Below are 18,946 nucleotides of genomic sequence, written 5' to 3'. Positions count from 1 at the left end.
GTTAATTTGGTCAAAAGAGCAGTAGACACTAAATCAAGTTACCTCATACTTCAAAGAGTCCGGTGGGGAGCTAAATTATTGCCCACACCAGCCCCATAAAAATTACACTATTTACATCAGTCTCAGAATTTTAAACGACGAGACTTTTCTAAGGTACAATACGACGACCTTGAAAAAATAAAAAAATATGGTAAATTTTTAAATTAAAAAAACTAAAAATAAAGAATAAAATAAAATAAATGAGAAACTAATAACACAAACATCAAAAGATAAGTAGTTTTGCAACAAATAAAAAGTAGAAAATGAAAAAAAAAACGGTTTGACATTATAAAACTGAAAAATAACTGGAAAAACGCGCAACAAACACGTTAAAAATGCCTTTTTTAGTTTTTAACGTTTTTTTAAAAAACACTTTTTTATTAAAAAACACGTTTTTTGAAAGTTTTAAACAGTTAGTTAATTTATTGCGTTTTTTTTGGGGAAAAAAAAAAGCGTTTTGTGTGATTATGCAGTTAAGACATCAATTAAGGCTTCTTTCAAGGTTGAGTGTAGCTCAGGTTGGTTACCGGAAAAAGCTACTGAGAGTCTGAGCCCATGACTATCTGTTACGGGTCTGCTATCTCACCTGAATCCGCCGCTTGCTATTTATATGGCGCGGATGGAGCTCAAGATGGCCAGAGGATTTTAGCTCATACCCACCTCCCTTGCTATTTCCAGGCTGATATGATGGATGAAGCTCAAGATGGCCGGAGGATTTTAGTTCATACCCGCCTCCCCTGCTATTTCCAGGCCAATATGATGGCCGAAGGATATTAGTTCATACGATTGGCATCTCTTTTTTCTAAGTTTCAGCAAAGAGATTTTGGTTTTGCTGGTCTAGATGTTGGAATTACTATTCCACTTTGAGTTTTATGAGCATATCATTGTCAATTATGCAGAGAGCAACGTTAAGAGATGATGATCTCCAGTCTGAACAGCTAGTTAAATGTAGTCCACAAGGAAAGGATAAGGAAATCATGGAGAGCGGATGAGCCTGGCCTCACAAGCAAGAAGCCGAAGTTTCAGACCAATACTTCCTACTGAAAATCTATATGTGGTGTTGGTTGAACTGGATGGTTGGTATGGAACCGCCAAGGAAATCATTAATCTTCAATTTCATTCAACCGACAATTTTGTTCAGAAGCATCATCGTTTCGACCAGACAAATTTGGAGTCTTGGCTCACTCCTCGCCGCCGAGTATATCAACAACAGTAGAATATGAAAACTGGTCGGACACATGTTATCAATTCAAAAATACATCCCAATTTTTAATTTCATGAAGCTACTTTAATTTGATATGTTAAACTGTAACTTTTTAACTAGACTGATAGAAGTTGTTCTACTTTACTTGAAGTTAGAAGTCTTGAAAACATCACTTCATTTCGGATCATGCCAATTCTTGGTACTACCGGTTTTGGATTTTGACTCAAAATTTCTGTTATCTTGATGGAGTAACTTCTAATGGGAACAAAGATGAAAGATTTTTGGACAATAAACGCAGGAATTTGTTGAAGCATCCCCACATGCTGGATTGTGGCCCGATATGTAGTTAAATCATTTCGTTTCGTTCATTATGCTGGCTGACACTCTAGGCTGGCAGAATGATTCATAGCCATGGGCTTGCCAATGGAAGAGTAACTAAGATGATGTTAGAACAAGAAATTATCTGAAGTTAATCCAGAGAATATGTGAGACATGATTTTAGTGATTTCATATCAAAATGAATTTTCAAGATCTGGATAGTTTACAATTGGAGTTGGTGGCATCTACAAAAGTTAGAGAAAGGCAGAGGTAACAGGCATGACACCCACAAAAATAGAACTAAAGATGTATATTTTCTCACACCACATAACCCAACCAGTTGTTCTATGTCCCTCGAAACCACCTAAAGCTAACCTTTTCAAAATTCCCACAAATATTTATACTTGGGCAGGTAAAGATTGTGAAAAAAAATTAGACTTTCAGATCTAGTGCGACAGTTTCCCTTTCAAATGACGAATATTTCTCGTGAGAGAAAGATAGAAATATGAAATAACAGTGCAAGATCCAACAGGAAAGTTGGAAATCAAATCTGAGTACAGTTTAATGATAAAAAAAAAAAAGAAACAATCTGGTCATGGTCATCTCACTTCATTTCATAAGAACAGATAAAATAACCTTTCGAAAGGACATATCAAAATCGAATTCTTGGGCTTATGATTCTTTTGCTTGTTCCTGTACCACATGTCAGCAAAATCAAAAGAAGTTTGAAGGCGTCTGGTACGGTTAACAGCAAATTTTAATTTAGACATTATTTTTATTAAATATACGAAGAAACGTTCTACGATATCATCTGGAGGAAGAAAAAAAAAACAAGACGACACCAAAAGAGGTGGAATCTACGCCAGATCTACGAACAAGAACACACACGTCTTGATCTGAGAGGGCAATCCAAGCCGGAGAATGTTGGTGGTTGAGGAACTCGGAACCGTTCTGGTCAGCTTCTATGATGTCCTGTCATGACCTCCCCCAAGCCATTGATTCCAGGAACTTTTCCTCACGAGTCACGCCAGAACATCACGTTCCTCCTGTATCGTATAAGGAAAGTCCTCTAAAAGTAGTGAAAAAATTGAACTCAAACCAATCGCCAGAACTGCAGTGGCTCAGCCAATCTCTCTCTCCCTCTCTGCGGATAGTGATTAGTGAGATGTCAGCTGTCACAATACAAACACTTCATCAGGAAACTAAGCTGATTTGAAATGCTAGAGTACAAACTCATCTATTTAGAATCGAGATAAAGTTTCCCGACCTCCTGACAACTTAGAGAGAAATTGAAAAAAAAGACCGTGACTTTGTCTTTTTTCCAGCAAAGTGTGCACCGCAAACAAGTCGATGGACCTCCCAAATTCCAGGGACAATAGAATGGTAAATGTCTTAGATTTTTCTGAGCTGATCATATAATCCAGCCCAGAGGGGCCTCGGCTACCCTCATAAATTAGAAAAGTTCAAATTTTAGTACCCGATTTGATTTTTGTTAAAATATGTAAGTCAGTTCATAAGGCTTTGATAACCATATCCCTTGTCTCGACTTGTGAAATCCGTGGAAGCCCGTTCTTCTCAAAATCCCATTATTTTGGGGTTGTGGGGAGCCGTTCTCATGCATTGGCGTCTCTACATTAACGCAAGGGGCTGTTCTAGTGTTCCCCATTATCAGTGAGAGAAGAGGGCTGCTTCTTACAAGGTGGGGAAGATGGGGTGGGCTGCTTCTTTGCTCTTTCTATCGCTATTGCTGGTTGGTGTGTTGTTCCAGGAGACCCATCAGATCAGCAGGGATGACTTCCCACCGGACTTTGTTTTTGGAGCAGGAACTTCTGCCTTTCAAGTGCCACTTCTCTCACTTGTTTTTGTTTTCGGTTTCATGATTCTTTGCTTACCTGTTGTGGGAATGGGCAAATGAAGGAAGTTAAATTGTGGGTGAAAACTTTTAGGTAGAAGGAGCAGCGGCAGAGGATGGGAGGAGTCCTAGCATTTGGGACACTTACGTTCATTCTGGTGAAAAAAACTTCCAACTTTTAAAGCTTTTTCAGTAATTTCAAGACATCATACTTTTATCATTGGTTGGCCAGGTCAGTTTTTTCCTCTTTTTTGGATGATGGTAGTGGAAGTTGTTGCAGGTGTTTTACACTTCTCTTTGTTTGGGAGAAGGTATTTACTTTAGGTGGAGTTCAAAGAAGAGGAAATACTGGATTTGAAGGGTAATGGTTTTCTGAGGAACTCCAGATAAACCCGCTTGTTCGCACTTAATAATAATTCCTTCCAGGATTATTGAACCCAAGCCCTCAAGCTTCCTGAGTCCATTTCGGAAACAATTTGCTATAACGGGGATCAGTTAGTGTAAAGTGCTAATAACATGCGGTTCAGGTTTCCGCACCAAAACGTTGGCCCAACTAAAGTCTGCTGAGTTGCACTGGAAGTGGTACATTCACCAACAGCAAGAGAAAAGATAATTGCTATTAATATCTTATGTGTCATTACAGTAAAATACCAACTCCTAGCATGTTTTTGACTAGCCGATCTAAAGAGCACAAGTATACTAGCCCTTCTGATGGGCTATAAGTTACTACTTACTGTTGCATTAAGAATTGCAAAATTTCCGATTTCTTTACTTGGTATCATAAAAAGGAGAGAGAATCAGTGAGAAGATCACACGGATTATAACAATTGGTGTATTTCAGGAAAAATGATGGACAACAGCAACTTTGACATAGCTGCTGATCAATACCACAGATACAAGGTATCGGATCTTACACTCTGTATACATACTCTCTCTTTCTCTCGAGATGTGTGTGTGTGTGTCTCTCTCTATATATATATATATATGTCTATTGCGTGGACACTGAAGCGAGTATCTGTCTCAGACGCGGGTAATTGGACAGGCTGCTGTTGAGAGAACTATACTACTGCAAACTCGAACCTACTTTTAATGTGTAGTTGCTGTCAAATTGAAATCAGAATCCCATGGTGGTAGAAAACTCATGTTTACGTTTTAGTGAAGCTGATTTCCTTGTCGCATTGTTCAAATTTCTTGTTGAATCCAAACATGTGGTTGCGAGCATGTAAAATGTCATCATTAACGCCTTACTGTAGCCTCGTGAAGTGAAGGTAGTCGCGTTCATGCACTAATTCAACAGGACAGATTTACCGACTAAACTTAAGTTTAAATACTACAGGAAGATGCCAAACTCATGTCAGATATGGGATTAGATGCTTACAGGTTTTCTATTTCGTGGACAAGGCTGCTTCCAGGTGAAAATTCTGACTTTCTGTTTCGTACCACCGAAGTTCCTTAATGGTGTATTGTAGTTTCAAGCTGCACGGGAATTTCACAAGGTATTTCTTGATTTCTAGTACAGAAGGAAGAGGTGCCATCAACCCGAAGGGCCTGCAGTACTACAATAACCTTATCAATGAATTAATTAGCTATGGTATGGTTTCTATTGTCCTCCTAAGAAAACAGATATAGGTTTAACGTTGTATATTTCCCGTATGTGTGTTTGTGAGAGGAAGGGAGAGAGAGATGATGATTGATGTAGGCATTGCTTAGTCTTAAGAAACTCTCCTTTCTTTTGGAAAAATGAAAACAGGAATTGAACCCCACGTCACTCTCCACCATCTGGATATCCCTCAAGTGCTTGAAGATGAATACGAAGGATGGTTGAGTCAAAAAATTGTGTAATTTCACCATCTTCATCTCCTATATGAAAGCCAATCTTTACGAAAACTTTTGTTTCTGGAAAAGACCATCAGCCTCAGTTTCACAGTTATGGCTCTTGATCATATCCAGGGAAGATTTCAGAGCATATGCAGATGTTTGTTTTAGAGAATTTGGTGACAGGGTGAAGTATTGGAGCACATTAAATGAGCCCAATATAGTGTCACTTGGCGCTTATGACCAAGGGAGCATGCCACCTGAACATTGCTCGTATCCATTTGGAATGCAGAACTGCACAGCTGGAAATTCCTCAGTAGAGCCATACGTTGCCACTCATAATCAGTTGCTAGCTCATGCAGAAGCTGCTAGACTCTACATGGAAAAATATCAGGCAAGTTCTGATACGTTCATCCACAATTTGTAACATGTATGTTTTTCATTTCTTGCAAAGAGTAGAAAGAAAGAAAGGAAAAAAGCACTGAATATATAGTTTATATGCAGGCCAAACAAAACGGTTGGGTAGGAATTTCAATCTATACATTCTGGATGGAACCTCAAACAAACAAGACAGAGGATGTTGCGGCAACTCAAAGAGCCCTCGATTTCGTGGTCGGATGGTAAGTTGATATAGAAATAGAAATAGTAAAGAATGTAAATCTGAAAAGGCAAGTTCTAGGCTTGTTAAAATAGTGAAGAAGGTCAATCTGAAAATGCAAGTTCTAGGCCTGTTAACAGGAAGGCCTTATCATGTACTTCTGACCGATGCGGGGCTCATGTCCGGTGGACTTGGTTGCAACTGCCCAGCTTCCGTAAGTTACAGGGGTAAAATGATCGACATTGTAAGCCTGATTGAAACTCAGTCTGGATCTTCAACCAAGTTATTTTAGGTCCCCAATTCTCAGCAATCCATTATTCAGGGAATACTTTGATTCAGGAAAATGGGTTGAATGGCTATTCTACTAGCAATTATTACTCTATCAGAGTAGTCATCTTGTGACTGAAAACAGGTTCTTTAACCCTCTGGTGTTTGGAGACTACCCCGAAATTATGAAGAAGAATGCAGGCTCGAGGCTACCATCTTTCACCAAAAGCCAGTCACAATTAGTGAAGGGCGCCTTCGACTTCATCGGGATAAACCATTACACTACCATGACAATTGCGGATAAACCTCGAACTGGAGATGGTCTGCGAGACTTTACCGGTGATATGTTTGCTACTTTTGGTATGTATATCACCATCTTGTTTATCAAATTCTTGTTAGTGTAACGTGATCGTAGGCTCATGATCTTGATCTCTTGTCGTGCAGTGCGGGGAAATCAATCATCATCAGGGGTAAGTTTGAAGAGATGTTTGTCATGCTTTTTTTAGTTAGGAAAGGACCTGGCCATGAGCTGACACACACAGTTTTTCACAGCCCTCACCATTTGTAATTCCAGTCGCCCCCTCGGGAATAGAACGAATTCTGGAATACATACAGAAGACTTACGGAAACCCTCCGATTTACGTTCATGAAAATGGTAATACCTGCTCCTTCCACAAAATCTTCTGAACAAGGAAGAACTGCGATCACTTATTTGGCATCCCTTATGCGTTTTATGTTCTGCCAGGGCGTGGAATAGGCCTGAACGTGAAACTGGAAGACTATGAACGCGTTGATTATTTGAATAGCTATCTTGAGTTTGTGCTGAAAGCTGTAAGGTACTCAAATCTGCCCAAAGCGAGATCGTGGTCAAGTAATTTTTATATCTCTAAGGTCTTCGTTTTAACATAAGCTAGTGTTTTGCACAGGAACGGATCAAACACTAAAGGATACTTTGTTTGGTCATTCCTCGACATGTTTGAAATATTATTCGGTTACCAAGTTAAGTACGGGCTCATTGAAGTGGACTTTACGGATAAAAATCTCCCTCGACACCCCAGACAATCAGCACACTGGTATTCTGATTTCCTGAAGAGGAACAACGTGAAGATAGAAAAAGCTGTTGTATCTTCCTATCAATCTACTTAGAAGGTAGAGTTATTGCTCCTACACAGTAGCAGTGCCAACATTTATTTTTATTTATCAAATGTATCTATAACTTGAGCTATTGACAGAAGATGAATGAGGGGTTTAAGTTCGTGAACCTAGGGATCCTGTCTGATCTGACCTGAACCGTGAGATTTCTATGTTTCGGATCGACCAAAAAAATTTGAGATGCAATCATGTTAATCTTTCCGTCACTTCTTTTTTTTTTGGAGATCAATTACTTCCCACTGCCGCTCATTTTACTCTCAAGTCAATAACAGGCATTGCTCTTTCTGGTGTGACCATCACTTTCTTATTCTCGGGTTCCTTTTCGTTTTTATTCAGAAATAACGTGCTTTCGACAATCTATTTGGATTCTGTGAGCCTTTCTCACAGATGTAGATAATTATTCTTTGAACATGAATCCATATTGTGCCTAATAACCAAAAGAACAAAACTTAAGGCTGGTGATTGAATGTCGGCTGATTTTGAAAACGAACCAGGCCCTTTGCCATCATTAGCAGCCAAGTAGCGTGGCTCATCATGGTGCGTGTTTCACTGCAAGAGGGTCATTCTTGGTTGATTGAATCGTATACTTCAAAGATTGCATAATAAAGGGTGGGAAGCAATTATACAACCGCAAATTTTAAGTAGATGAGTAAAGCAATTCATACATGCCATATGGATTTCATCTAATTAAAGTTTCGTGCTATTATTGTGGATAGAACAATTAATTAAAATGTATAGTTAGTCATTCCAAACATATTCATAGAAATCATAGTTCCGGTATATAGTTATGCTACCATCAATGCCTATTTTATAAGGCGGGATGATACTATAAGCAAATTTTGCACCTTTTTTTTAAGTTTGAACGATAAAGGAGGTCACCCATTCCTCTAAATCTTGTATTGTACAATTGAAGGGAGGGGATGTAGTGGATAATTTTTTATTTAAAGAAAAACAGATTGAACCACAAATGGATCTATAATATACAAACAATTAGTGCAATTGAACGTCAGTCCACCTAGGAAAAAAAAAAGCTTTTTGTTGCCCTCAAATGTGAATGAGCCACAACTTCCAAACACAACCCTAAGAAGCAGACAGGTGAGGGGAATGACAAAACAAGAAAAGAAGACGAATGAATGGTGGGTCTGAAAGAGAGATTCTTTTCATGTTATAACTAACATGTAACCGATAAAAAACTGAAGAACAACCCGATTGCTTTTTAACTCAGAAGGGTGAGATAGGGGGCCAGGCACCCATGTAACTATATTCTTTATTTAATTTACATGAACAAAAGACATATCGATCTAAATGTGATGAACAACCTTAAAAATAGAAAACAACTAGCCTATGTATTGCGGGATGCGGATGTCAGTGCATGTTCGAATGCGAGTACCGATACGGCATATCTCAAAAAATTTGAATGTATATTTGTTTTATATATATATAAATGTGTGTATTCATAATATATACAATTTTAGCTTGATTGCATATGAGATGACGACCACTTGAGTGAAAAATTTTCACTTATATCCAACCCATCGATGTGTACTATGGACAATTCATGTCTTCTTATTTAAGGACATGCTTGGCTACATTAAAGGTTAATTCTCTCAAAATTATGGCATTATATATGGTGTCATTCTGGCAAGACATGGTGGTTGGGGTTCACTCTGAGGTTGATGCAGGACCATTAAGTAACAATTTGTTAAGAAATGGAAACTACCCTTCAGGTTCATGATTGTTTTGAGATGTAATAGGAAGTGAGACACCTATCACTGGAGTACATGCATCCACCATTTGCAGTCAAGATAAGTAGCATTTATAGGAATCAAACTAACGATCAGGCTTTCACTGGCCCACCAACCCGACCAGCTACTCTACGCCCTTCAGAATCCGGCCTCTTAAGAGGTTGGGGGTCTTTAACTGCTCTTTGTCATAAAGCGAAAATAACGAAAAAGGTTCTGTGGCAGTTCCTAGACACAATTTGTGGTGGCAAAGTCTTTTAGAGGACGTTTGATGGCCCCATCTCAGATTCCAAGCCAAAGAGATCTATTGTTTAAACAAATGGTGGATTTTAGATATTTTGTCTTTCAAATTCGTTTTATATTAAAAGAACGATGGATCTGAGATTGAGGTGATCAAACATGGCCTTAGGTGGAAGGAGGTCAAGATTTTAAAATTTTAAGTATGTCGTTAATTTGGTCAGAAAAGCAGTATACACTAACTCAAGCAAAAGCTTTGTACTTGTAGAAGAGAACAGACCCTTAGCTGATTAAGAACTAATTCTAAGATACCTCATACCTAAAGAGTCCAGTGGCGGAGCAACATAATGTGCCCACAACAGTCTAAAAAAATTACATTATTTACATACAAAAACTTCATTAATTTTCAGTGCCCCTTGAGATTTGAAATTTATACTTGGAATGTCTGTCAGCTAGAAATTTCTTGCTCAGTCACTACTTAAGACATCAATTAAGGCTTCTTTCAATCTTGGGTTTAGTGCAGCCTGGCTACACCGGAAAAAGCTTTCACTGAGCCCATGAGAGTCTCAAAGATAGTCACAGAAAATGAGTTTTTTTGAAAAAAAAACACATAAAAATGTATTTTTTTGAAAAAACACATTAAAAAAATGTTTGTTTTGCTTTCGTTCACTTTTTCATTTTTTTAAGTTTTTTAATGCCAAACAGTTTATTTTTATTTTTTTATTTGTTGTAAAACTACTTATCTTTTGATGATTGTATTATTAGTTTCTCACTTATTTTATTTTTCTCTCATTTTTAGTTTTTAAAATTTTTAAAAATTTATCATATTTTTTAAGTTTTTTTCAAGTTTGTCGTATTATACCCGAAAAAAACATCGCCATTTAAAACTCCGAGACGTTATTTATGACTATGGTCTCAACGTCTGCTACCTCACCTGAATCTGCCCCTTGCTATTTATATGGTGCGGATGGAGCTCAAGATGTCCAGAGGATTTTAGCTCATACCCAACTCCCTTGCTATTTCCAGGCCGATATGATCGGCGGCGAAAGATATTAGTTCATACGATTTGCATCTCTTCTTTCTAAGTTTCAGCCAAGAGATTTTGGTTTTCATGGGTGTTATGAGGACACAGGTCTAGATGTTGGAATTGCTATTCCACTTTGAGTTTTATAAACACATCACTGTCAATTATGGAGAGAACAAAGTTAAGAGATGATGATCTCCAGCTTGAACAGATTGTTAAAAGTAATCCACAGGGAAAGGATAAGGAAATTATGGAGAGCAGATGAGCCAGTCCTCACAAGCAAGAAGCCGAAGTTCCAGACCAATACTTCCTACTGAAAATCTATATGTGGTGTTGCTTGAACCGGATGGTCGGGATGGAACCGCTAAGGAAATCATTAATCTGCGACAATTTTCTTCAGGAGCATCATCATCACTCCCCGTCGACGAGTATATCAACAACAGTAGAATATGAAAACTGGTCGGACACATGTTATCAATTCAAAAATACTTCTCAATTTTTAATTTCATGAACTTACTTTAATGTTAAACTGTAACTTTGCAACTAAACTGATAGAAGTTGTTCTAATTTACTTGAAGTTAGAAGTCTTGAAAACATCACTTCATTTGGGACCATGCCGATTCTTGGTACTACCGGTTTTGGATTTTGACTCAAGATTTCTGCTATCTTGATGGATTAACTTCTAGTGGGAACAAAGAAGCAATATTTTTGGACAATAAAAGCAGGAATTTGTTGAAGCATCCCCACATGCTGGAGTGTGGCCCGATATATAGTTGAATCATTTAGTTTGGTTCATTACGCTGGCGGACACTCTAGGCAGGCAGAATGATTCATAGCCATGGGCTTGCCAATAAAAGAGTAATTATGGTGTTAGAACAAGAAATTATCTGAAGTAAATCAAAAGAGTATGTAAGACACGATTTTAGTGATTTAATATCAAAATGAATTTTCAAGATCTAGATAGTTTACAATTGAAGTTGGTGGCATCTAGAAAAAGTTAGAGAAAGGCAGAGGTGACAGGCATGACACCCACAAAAATCGAACAAGATGTATATTTTCTCGCACCCCCATAACCCAACCAGTTGTTCTATACCTCTTGAAGCCACTTAAAGCCAACCTTTTTCAAATTCCCACAAATATTAATACTTGCGCAGGTAAAGATTGTGAAAAAAATTAGGCTTTCAGATCTAGTGCGACAGTTTCCCTTTCAAATGAAGAATATTCCTCGTGAGAGAGACAGAAATATGAAATAACAGTGCAAGATCCAACAGGAAAGTTGGAAATCAAATCTGAGTACAGTTTAATGATAAAGAAAAAGAAACAAGCTGGTCATTTCACTTCATTTTCATAATGACAGATATATGATCCATTCGAAAGGACATAGAACAAAGTCAAATTCTTGGGTTTATGATTCTTTTGCTTGTTTCTGTACAACGTGTTCCTGTACCACGTGTCTGCTACATCAAAAGCAGTTTGAAGGCGTCTGGAACGGTTGATAGCAATTTTAATTTAGACATTAACTTTATTAATATACGAAGGAACTTTCTACGATATCATCTGGATGAAGAAAAAAAGAAGAAGACACCAAAAGAGATGGAATCTACGCCAGATCTACGAACAGGAACACACACGTCTTGATCTGAGAGGGCAATCCAAGCCAGAGAATGTTGGTGGTTGAGGAACTCGGAACCGTTCTGGTCAGCTACTATGATGTCCTCTCATGACCTCCCCAAGCCATTCATTCCAGGAACTTATCCTCACGAGTCACGCCAGAACATCACGTTCCTCCTGTAGCGTGTAAGGAAAGTCCTCTAAAAGTAGTGAAAAAATTGAACTCAAACCAATCGCCAGAACTGCAGTGGCTCAGCCAATCTCTCTCTCTCTCTGGATAGTGATTAGTGAGATGTCAGCTGTCACAATACAAACACTTCATCAGGAAACTAAGCTGATATTGAAATGCTACAGCACAAACTCATCTATTTAGAATCCAGATAAAGTTTTCCGACCACCTGACAACTTATACAGAAATTGGAAAAAAGACTACGTGACCTTGTCTTTTTTCCAGCGAAGTGGGCACCGCCAAACAAGTTCATGGACAAAATCCGCCTCCCAAATTCCAGGGACAATAGGATGGTAAATGTCTTAAAATTTTCCGAGCAGATCATATAATCCAGCCCAGAGGGCCAGAGGGGCCTCGGCTACCCTCATAAATTAGAAAAGTTCAAGTTTTAGTACATGATTTTTGTTAAAATATGTAAGTCAGTTCATAAGGCTTTGATAACCATATCCCGTGTCTCGACTTGTGAAATCGGTGGAAGCCCGTTCTTCTCAGAATCCCTTTTTTTTTTTGTTGTGGGGAGGCGTTCTCATGCATTGGCTTCTCTACATAAACGCAAGGGGCTGTTCTAGTGTTCCCCCTTATCAGTGACAGAAGAGGGCTGCTTCTTACAAGGTGGGGAAGATGGGGTGGGCTGCTTCTTTGCTCTTTCTATCGCTATTGCTGGTTGGTGTGTTGTTCCAGGAGACCCATCAGATCAGCAGGGATGACTTCCCACCGGACTTTGTTTTTGGAGCAGGAACTTCTGCCATTCAAGTGCCACTTCTCTCACTTGCTTTTATTTTCGGTTTCATGATTCTTTGCTTACCTGTTGTGGGAATGGGCACATGAAGGAAGTTAAATTGTGGGTGAAAACTTTTAGGTAGAAGGAGCAGCGGCAGAGGATGGGAGGAGTCCTAGCATTTGGGACACTTACGTTCGTTCTGGTGAGAAAAACTTCCTACTTTTAAAGCTTTTTAAGTAATTTCAAGACCTTATACTTTTATCATTGGTTGGCCAGATCAGTTTTTTCCTCTTTCTTGGATGATGGTAGTGGAAGTTGTTGCCGGAATTCTATCTCTATGTAGGTTCTAGGCATTATATTGGACGACTTTTACACTTCGCTCTGTTTGGGAGAAGGTATTTACTTTAGGTGGAGTTCAAAGAAAAGGAAATACTGGATTTGAAGGGAAATGGTTTTCAGAGGAACTCTAGATAAACCCGCTTGTTCGCACTTAATAATAATTCCTTCCAGGATTATTGAACCCAAGCCCTCAAGCTTGCTGAGTCCGTTTGGGAAACAATTTGCCATAACGGCGATCAGTTAGTAAATAGTGCTAATAACATGCGGTTCAGGTTTAAGCACCAAAACGTTGGTCCAACTAAAGTCTGCTGAGTTGCACTGGAACTGGTACATTCACCAACAGCAAGAGAAAAGATAATTGCTATTAATATCTTATGTGTCATTAGAGTAAAATACCAACTCCTAGCATGTTTTTGAGTAGCCGATCTAAAGAGCACCAGTATACTAGCCCTTCTGATGGGCTATAAGATAAAACATAATGTTGCATTATGAATTGAAAAATTTCCGATTTCTTTACATGGTATCATAAAAAGGAGAGAGAATCAGTAAGAAGATCACACGGATTTTAACAGTTGGTGTATTTCAGGAAAAATGATGGACAACAGCAACTTTGACATAGCTGCTGATCAATACCACAGATACAAGGTATAGGATCTTACACTCTGAAGATACTCTCTCTTTCTCTTTCTCTCGAGATGTGTGTGTGTGTGTGTCTATATATATATGTATATTTCGTGGACACTGAAGCATCTGTCTCAGACGCTGGTAATTGGACAGGCTGCAGTTGAGAGAACTATACTACTGCAAACTCGAACCTACTTTAATGTGTAGTTGCTGTCAATTGAAATCAGAATCCCATGGTGGTAGAAAACTCATGTTTACGTTTTAGTGAAGCTGATTTCCTTGTCGCATTGTTCAAATTTCTTGGAGTCCAAACATGTGATTGCGAGCATGAAAATGTCATCATTAACGCCTTACTGTAGCCTCGTGAAGTGAAGGTAGTCGCGTGCATGCACTAATTCAACAGGACAGATTTACCTGCTACACTTAAGTTTAAATACTGCAGGAAGATGTCAAACTCATGTCAGATATGGGATTAGATGCTTACAGGTTTTCTATTTCATGGACAAGGCTGCTTCCAGGTGAAAATTCTGACTTTCTGTTTCGTACCACCGAAGTTTCTTAATGGTGTCATGTAGTTTCAAGCTGCACGGGAATTTCACAAGGTATTTCTTGATTTCTAGTACAGAAGGAAGAGGTGCCATCAACCCGAAGGGCCTGCAGTACTACAATAACCTTATCAATGAATTAATTAGCTATGGTATGGTTTCTATTGTCCTCCTAAGAAAACAGATATAGGTTTAACGTTGTATGTTTCCTGTATGTGTGTTTGTGAGAGGGAGGGAGAGAGAGATGATGGTTGATGTAGGCTTTGCTTAGTCTTAAGAAACTCTCCTTTCTATTGGAAAACTGAAAACAGGAATTGAACCCCACGTCACTCTCCACCATCTTGATATCCCTCAAGTGCTTGAAGATGAATACGAAGGATGGTTGAGTCAAAAAATTGTGTAATTTCACCATCTTCACCTCCTATATGAAATACAATCTTTACAAAAACTTTTGTTTCTGGAAAAGAACATCAGCCTCAGTTTCACAGTTATGGCTCTTGATGATATCCAGGGAAGATTTCAGAGCATATGCAGATGTTTGTTTCAGAGAATTTGGTGACAGGGTGAAGTATTGGAGCACATTGAATGAGCCCAATATAGTGTCACTTGGCGCTTATGACCAAGGGAGCATGCCACCTGAACATTGCTCGCATCCATTTGGAATGCAGAACTGCACAGCTGGAAATTCCTCAGTAGAGCCATACGTTGCCACTCATAATCAGTTGCTAGCACATGCAGAAGCTGCTAGACTCTACATGGAAAAATATCAGGCAAGTTCTGATACGTTCATCCACAATTTGTTACATGCATTTTTTTCATTTCTTGCAAAGAGTAGAAAGAAAGAAAGAAAAAAAGCACTGAATATATAGTTTATATGCAGGCCAAACAAAACGGTTGGATAGGAATTTCAATCTATACATTCTGGATGGAACCTCAAACAAACAAGACTGAGGATGTTGCGGCAACCCAAAGAGCGCTCGATTTCATGGTCGGATGGTAAGTTGATATAGAAATAGAAATAGTAAAGAATGTAAATCTGAAAAAGCAAGTTCTAGGCCTGTTAAAATAGTAAAGAAGGTCAATCTGAAAATGCACGTTCTAGGCCTGTTAACAGGAAGGCCTTATCATGTACTTGAGACCGATGCTGGGTTCATGTCCGGTGGACTTGGTTGCAACTGGCCAGCTTCCCCGTAAGTTACAGGGGTAAAATGATCGACATTGTAAGCCTGATTGAAACTCAGTCTGGATCCTCAACCAAGTCATTTTAGGTCCCCAAATCTCAGCAGTTCATTATTCAGGGAATACTTTGATTCATGAAAATGGGTTGAATGGCTATTCTACTAGCAATTATTACTCTGTTCATCTTGTGACTGAAAACAGGTTCTTTAACCCTCTGGTGTTTGGAGACTACCCCGAAATTATGAAGAAGAATGCAGGCTCGAGGCTGCCAGCTTTCACCAAAAGCCAGTCACAATTAGTGAAGGGCGCCTTCGATTTCATCGGGATAAACCATTACGCTACCATCACAATTGCCGATAAACTTAGACCTGGAGATGGTCTGCGAGACTATACCGGTGATATGTTTGCTACTTTTGGTATGTATATCACCATCTTCTTTATCAAATTCTTGTCAGTGTAACGTGATCGTAGGCTCATGATCTTGATCTCACTGTGGTGCAGTGCAGGGAAATCAATCATCATCAGGGGTAAGTTTGAAGAGACGTTTGTCATGCTTTTTTTTTTTTGAGTTAGGAAAGGACCTGGTCATGAGCTGACACAGTTTTTCACAGCCCCCACCAATTGTAATTTCAGTCACCCCCTCGGGAATAGAACGAATGCTGGAATACATACAGAAGACTTACGGAAACCCTCCGATTTACGTTCATGAAAATGGTAATACCTGCTCCTCCCACAAAATCTTCTGAACAAGGAAGAATTGCGATCACTTATTTGGCATCCCTTATGCGTTTTATGTTCTGCCAGGTCGTGGAATAGGCCTGAACGTGAAACTGGAAGACTATGAACGCGTTGATTATTTGAATAGCTATCTTGAGTTTGTGCTGAAAGCTGTAAGGTACTCAAATCTGCCCAAAGCGAGATCGTGGTCAAGTAATTTTTATATCTCTAAGGTCTTCGTTTTAACATAAGCTTGTGTTTTGCACAGGAACGGATCAAACACTAAAGGATACTTTGTTTGGTCATTCCTCGACATGTTTGAAATATTATTCGGTTACCAAGTTAAGTACGGGCTCATTGAAGTGGACTTTACGGATAAAAATCTCCCTCGACACCCCAGACAATCAGCACACTGGTATTCTGATTTCCTGAAGAGGAACAACGTGAAGATAGAAAAAGCTGTTGTATCTTCCTATCAATCTACTTAGAAGGTAGAGTTATTGCTCCTACACAGTAGCAGTGCCAACATTTATTTTTATTTATCAAATGTATCTATAACTTGAGCTATTGACAGAAGATGAATGAGGGGTTTAAGTTCTGGAGAGGTCCTGTCTGACCTGATCTGAACTGTAAGATTTCTATGTTTCGGATGGACCGAAAAAATTTAAGATGTAATCATGTTCATCTTTCCCTCACTTTTTTTTTTTGGAGATCAATTACTTCCCACTGCCGCTCATTTTACTCTCAAGTCAATAACAGGCATTGCTCTTTCTGGTGTGACCATCACTTTCTTGTTCTCTGGTTCCTTTTCGTTTTTATTCAGAAATAAGGTGCTTTCGACAATCTATTTGGATTCTGTGAGCCTTTCTCACAGAGGTAGATAATTATTCTTTGAACATGAATCCATATTGTGCCTAATAACCAAAAGAACAAAACTTAAGGCTGGCTGGTAAATGAATGTCGGCAGATTGTGAAAACGATCTTGTTGCGTGTTTCACTGCAAGAGGGTCATTCTTGGGTGATTGAATCGTATACTTCAAAGATTGCATAATAAAGGGTGGGAAGCAATTATACAACCTCAAATTTTAAGTAGATGAGTAAAGCAATTCATACATGCCATATGGATTTCATCTAAATAAAGTTTCGTGTTGTCTATTGTGGATAGAACAATTAATTAAAATTAATAGTTAGTCATTCCAAACATATTCATAGAAATTATAGTACGGGTATATAGTTATGCTACCCATCAATGCCTATTTTATAGGTCGGGATGAGACTATAAGCAAATTTTGCACTTGTTTTTTAAGTTTCAACGAGAAAGCGGGTCACCCATTTCTCTAAATCTTGTATTGTACCATTGAAGGGCTTGGATGTAGTGGATAATTTTTTATTTAAAGAAAAAACAGATTGAACCACAAATGGATCTATAATATACAAACAATTAGGGCAATTGAACATCAGTCCACCAGAAAAACAAAAACAAGGCCTTTTGTTGTCCTCCAACACACACGGACATATATATATAGAAGAGAGAGAGAGAGAGAGAGAGAGAGAAAGAGAAAGAGAGAGATTTCATGTTATAACTAACATGTAAGCGATAAAGAACTGGAGAACAACGCTATTGCTTTTTAGCTCATAGAAGGGTGAGATAGGGGGCCAAGCACGCATGTAACTATATTCTTTATTTAATTTACATAAACAAAAGACATCAATTTAAATGTGATGAATAGCCTTAAAAACAGAAAACAACTAGCCTATGTAGTGCGGGATGTGGGTGCCGACACGGCATATCTCAAAAAATTTGAGTGTATATATATGTGTATGTGTGTATTCATAATATATACAATTTTAGTTTGATTGCATATCAGATGACGGCCACGCTTGGCCACATTAAAGGTTAATTTTCGCAAAATTATGGCATTGTATATGGTGTTATTCTGGAAAGACATGGTGGTTGGGGCTCACTCTAAGGTTGATGCAGGTCCATTAAGTAACAATTTGTTAAGAAATAGAAACTGCCCTTCGGATTCATAATTGTTTTGGGATCTCATAGGAAGTGAGACACCTATCACTTGGAGTGCAATGCATCCACCATTTACAGTCAAGAGAAGTAGCATTTATGGGAATCAAACTAACGATCAGGTTTTCACCCGACCAGCTACTCTACGCCCTTGGGGATGGAATCCGGCCTCTTAAGTGGTTGGGATCTTTAAATGCTCCTTGTCATAAAGCAAAAATAACGAAAAAGGTTCAGTGGCAGTTCCTGGACACAATTTGTCGTGGCAAAGTATTTTAGAGGATGTTTGATGGCCCCATCTCAGATTCCAAGCAAAAGAGATTTATTGTTTAAATAAATAGTGGATTTTAGATATTTTGTTTTTCGAATTCATTCTATTCAAAGAACGATGGATCCAAGATTGAGGTGATCGAACACGGCCTTAGGTGGAGGAAGGAGGTCAAGATTTTAAAATTTTAAGCATGTCGTTAATTTGTTCAGAAGAGCGGTAGACACTAAATCAAATAGAAAGCTTTGTACTTGTACAAGACAACAAACCCTTAGGTGATTAAGGACTAATCCTAAGATGCCTCATACTTAAAGAGTCTGGTGGTGGCGGAGCTACAATATTGCCCACACCACCCCCAATACAATTACACTATTTACATACAGAAACTTCATTAATTTTCAGTTTTTTACATACGAGTGCCCCTTAAGGTTTGGAATTTACATTTGTT

The 18,946-nt window shown here is 38.6% G+C and overlaps 2 protein-coding genes across 3 annotated transcripts; both read left to right on the top strand.

The window, feature by feature from the left end:
* Positions 1-3,073: 3,073 nt before the first annotated feature.
* LOC116262251 (beta-glucosidase 22-like) lies at positions 3,074-7,446 on the top strand. The gene is made up of 13 exons (XM_031641428.2): positions 3,074-3,401; positions 3,508-3,571; positions 4,255-4,313; positions 4,750-4,825; positions 4,933-5,004; positions 5,164-5,251; positions 5,364-5,622; positions 5,733-5,848; positions 6,239-6,453; positions 6,538-6,563; positions 6,646-6,748; positions 6,839-6,929; positions 7,020-7,446. Exons 1-13 carry the CDS (start codon positions 3,270-3,272, stop codon positions 7,237-7,239), a joined length of 1,521 nt encoding a protein of 506 aa, XP_031497288.1. The 5' UTR covers positions 3,074-3,269; the 3' UTR covers positions 7,240-7,446.
* Positions 7,447-12,271: 4,825 nt separating this feature from the next.
* LOC116262250 (beta-glucosidase 22-like) lies at positions 12,272-16,909 on the top strand. Of its 2 annotated transcripts, XM_031641427.2 has the most exons (13): positions 12,306-12,841; positions 12,948-13,011; positions 13,735-13,793; positions 14,215-14,290; positions 14,398-14,469; positions 14,629-14,716; positions 14,829-15,087; positions 15,198-15,313; positions 15,698-15,912; positions 15,998-16,023; positions 16,108-16,210; positions 16,301-16,391; positions 16,482-16,909. In XM_031641427.2, exons 1-13 carry the CDS (start codon positions 12,710-12,712, stop codon positions 16,699-16,701), a joined length of 1,521 nt encoding a protein of 506 aa, XP_031497287.1. In that variant the 5' UTR covers positions 12,306-12,709; the 3' UTR covers positions 16,702-16,909. The 2 variants fall into 2 exon arrangements, 1 of the variants encoding a protein (XP_031497287.1); XR_004174435.2 differs by lacking the exon at positions 16,482-16,909 and having other exon boundaries at positions 12,272-12,841; positions 16,130-16,210.
* The last annotated feature ends 2,037 nt before the right edge of the window (positions 16,910-18,946 follow it).

Source organism: Nymphaea colorata, chromosome 10, assembly GCF_008831285.2.
Source record: "Nymphaea colorata isolate Beijing-Zhang1983 chromosome 10, ASM883128v2, whole genome shotgun sequence".
Lineage (NCBI taxonomy): Eukaryota > Viridiplantae > Streptophyta > Magnoliopsida > Nymphaeales > Nymphaeaceae > Nymphaea > Nymphaea colorata.
Note: the sequence above shows the minus strand (reverse complement) of the source record. Positions and strands in the feature narration are given on the sequence as shown.

Excerpts from the sequence above, each read along its gene's own strand:
- LOC116262251 (XM_031641428.2), top strand. The coding sequence starts at position 3,270 with ATGGGGTGGGCTGCTTCTTTGCTCTTTCTATCGCTATTGCTGGTTGGT. Across the intron at positions 5,849-6,238 it reads CTCGATTTCGTGGTCGGATG|GTTCTTTAACCCTCTGGTGT; the intron begins GTAAGTTGATAT and ends GACTGAAAACAG. Across the intron at positions 6,930-7,019 it reads TTTGTGCTGAAAGCTGTAAG|GAACGGATCAAACACTAAAG; the intron begins GTACTCAAATCT and ends TGTTTTGCACAG.
- LOC116262250 (XM_031641427.2), top strand. The coding sequence starts at position 12,710 with ATGGGGTGGGCTGCTTCTTTGCTCTTTCTATCGCTATTGCTGGTTGGT. Across the intron at positions 15,088-15,197 it reads TCTACATGGAAAAATATCAG|GCCAAACAAAACGGTTGGAT; the intron begins GCAAGTTCTGAT and ends GTTTATATGCAG. Across the intron at positions 15,314-15,697 it reads CTCGATTTCATGGTCGGATG|GTTCTTTAACCCTCTGGTGT; the intron begins GTAAGTTGATAT and ends GACTGAAAACAG.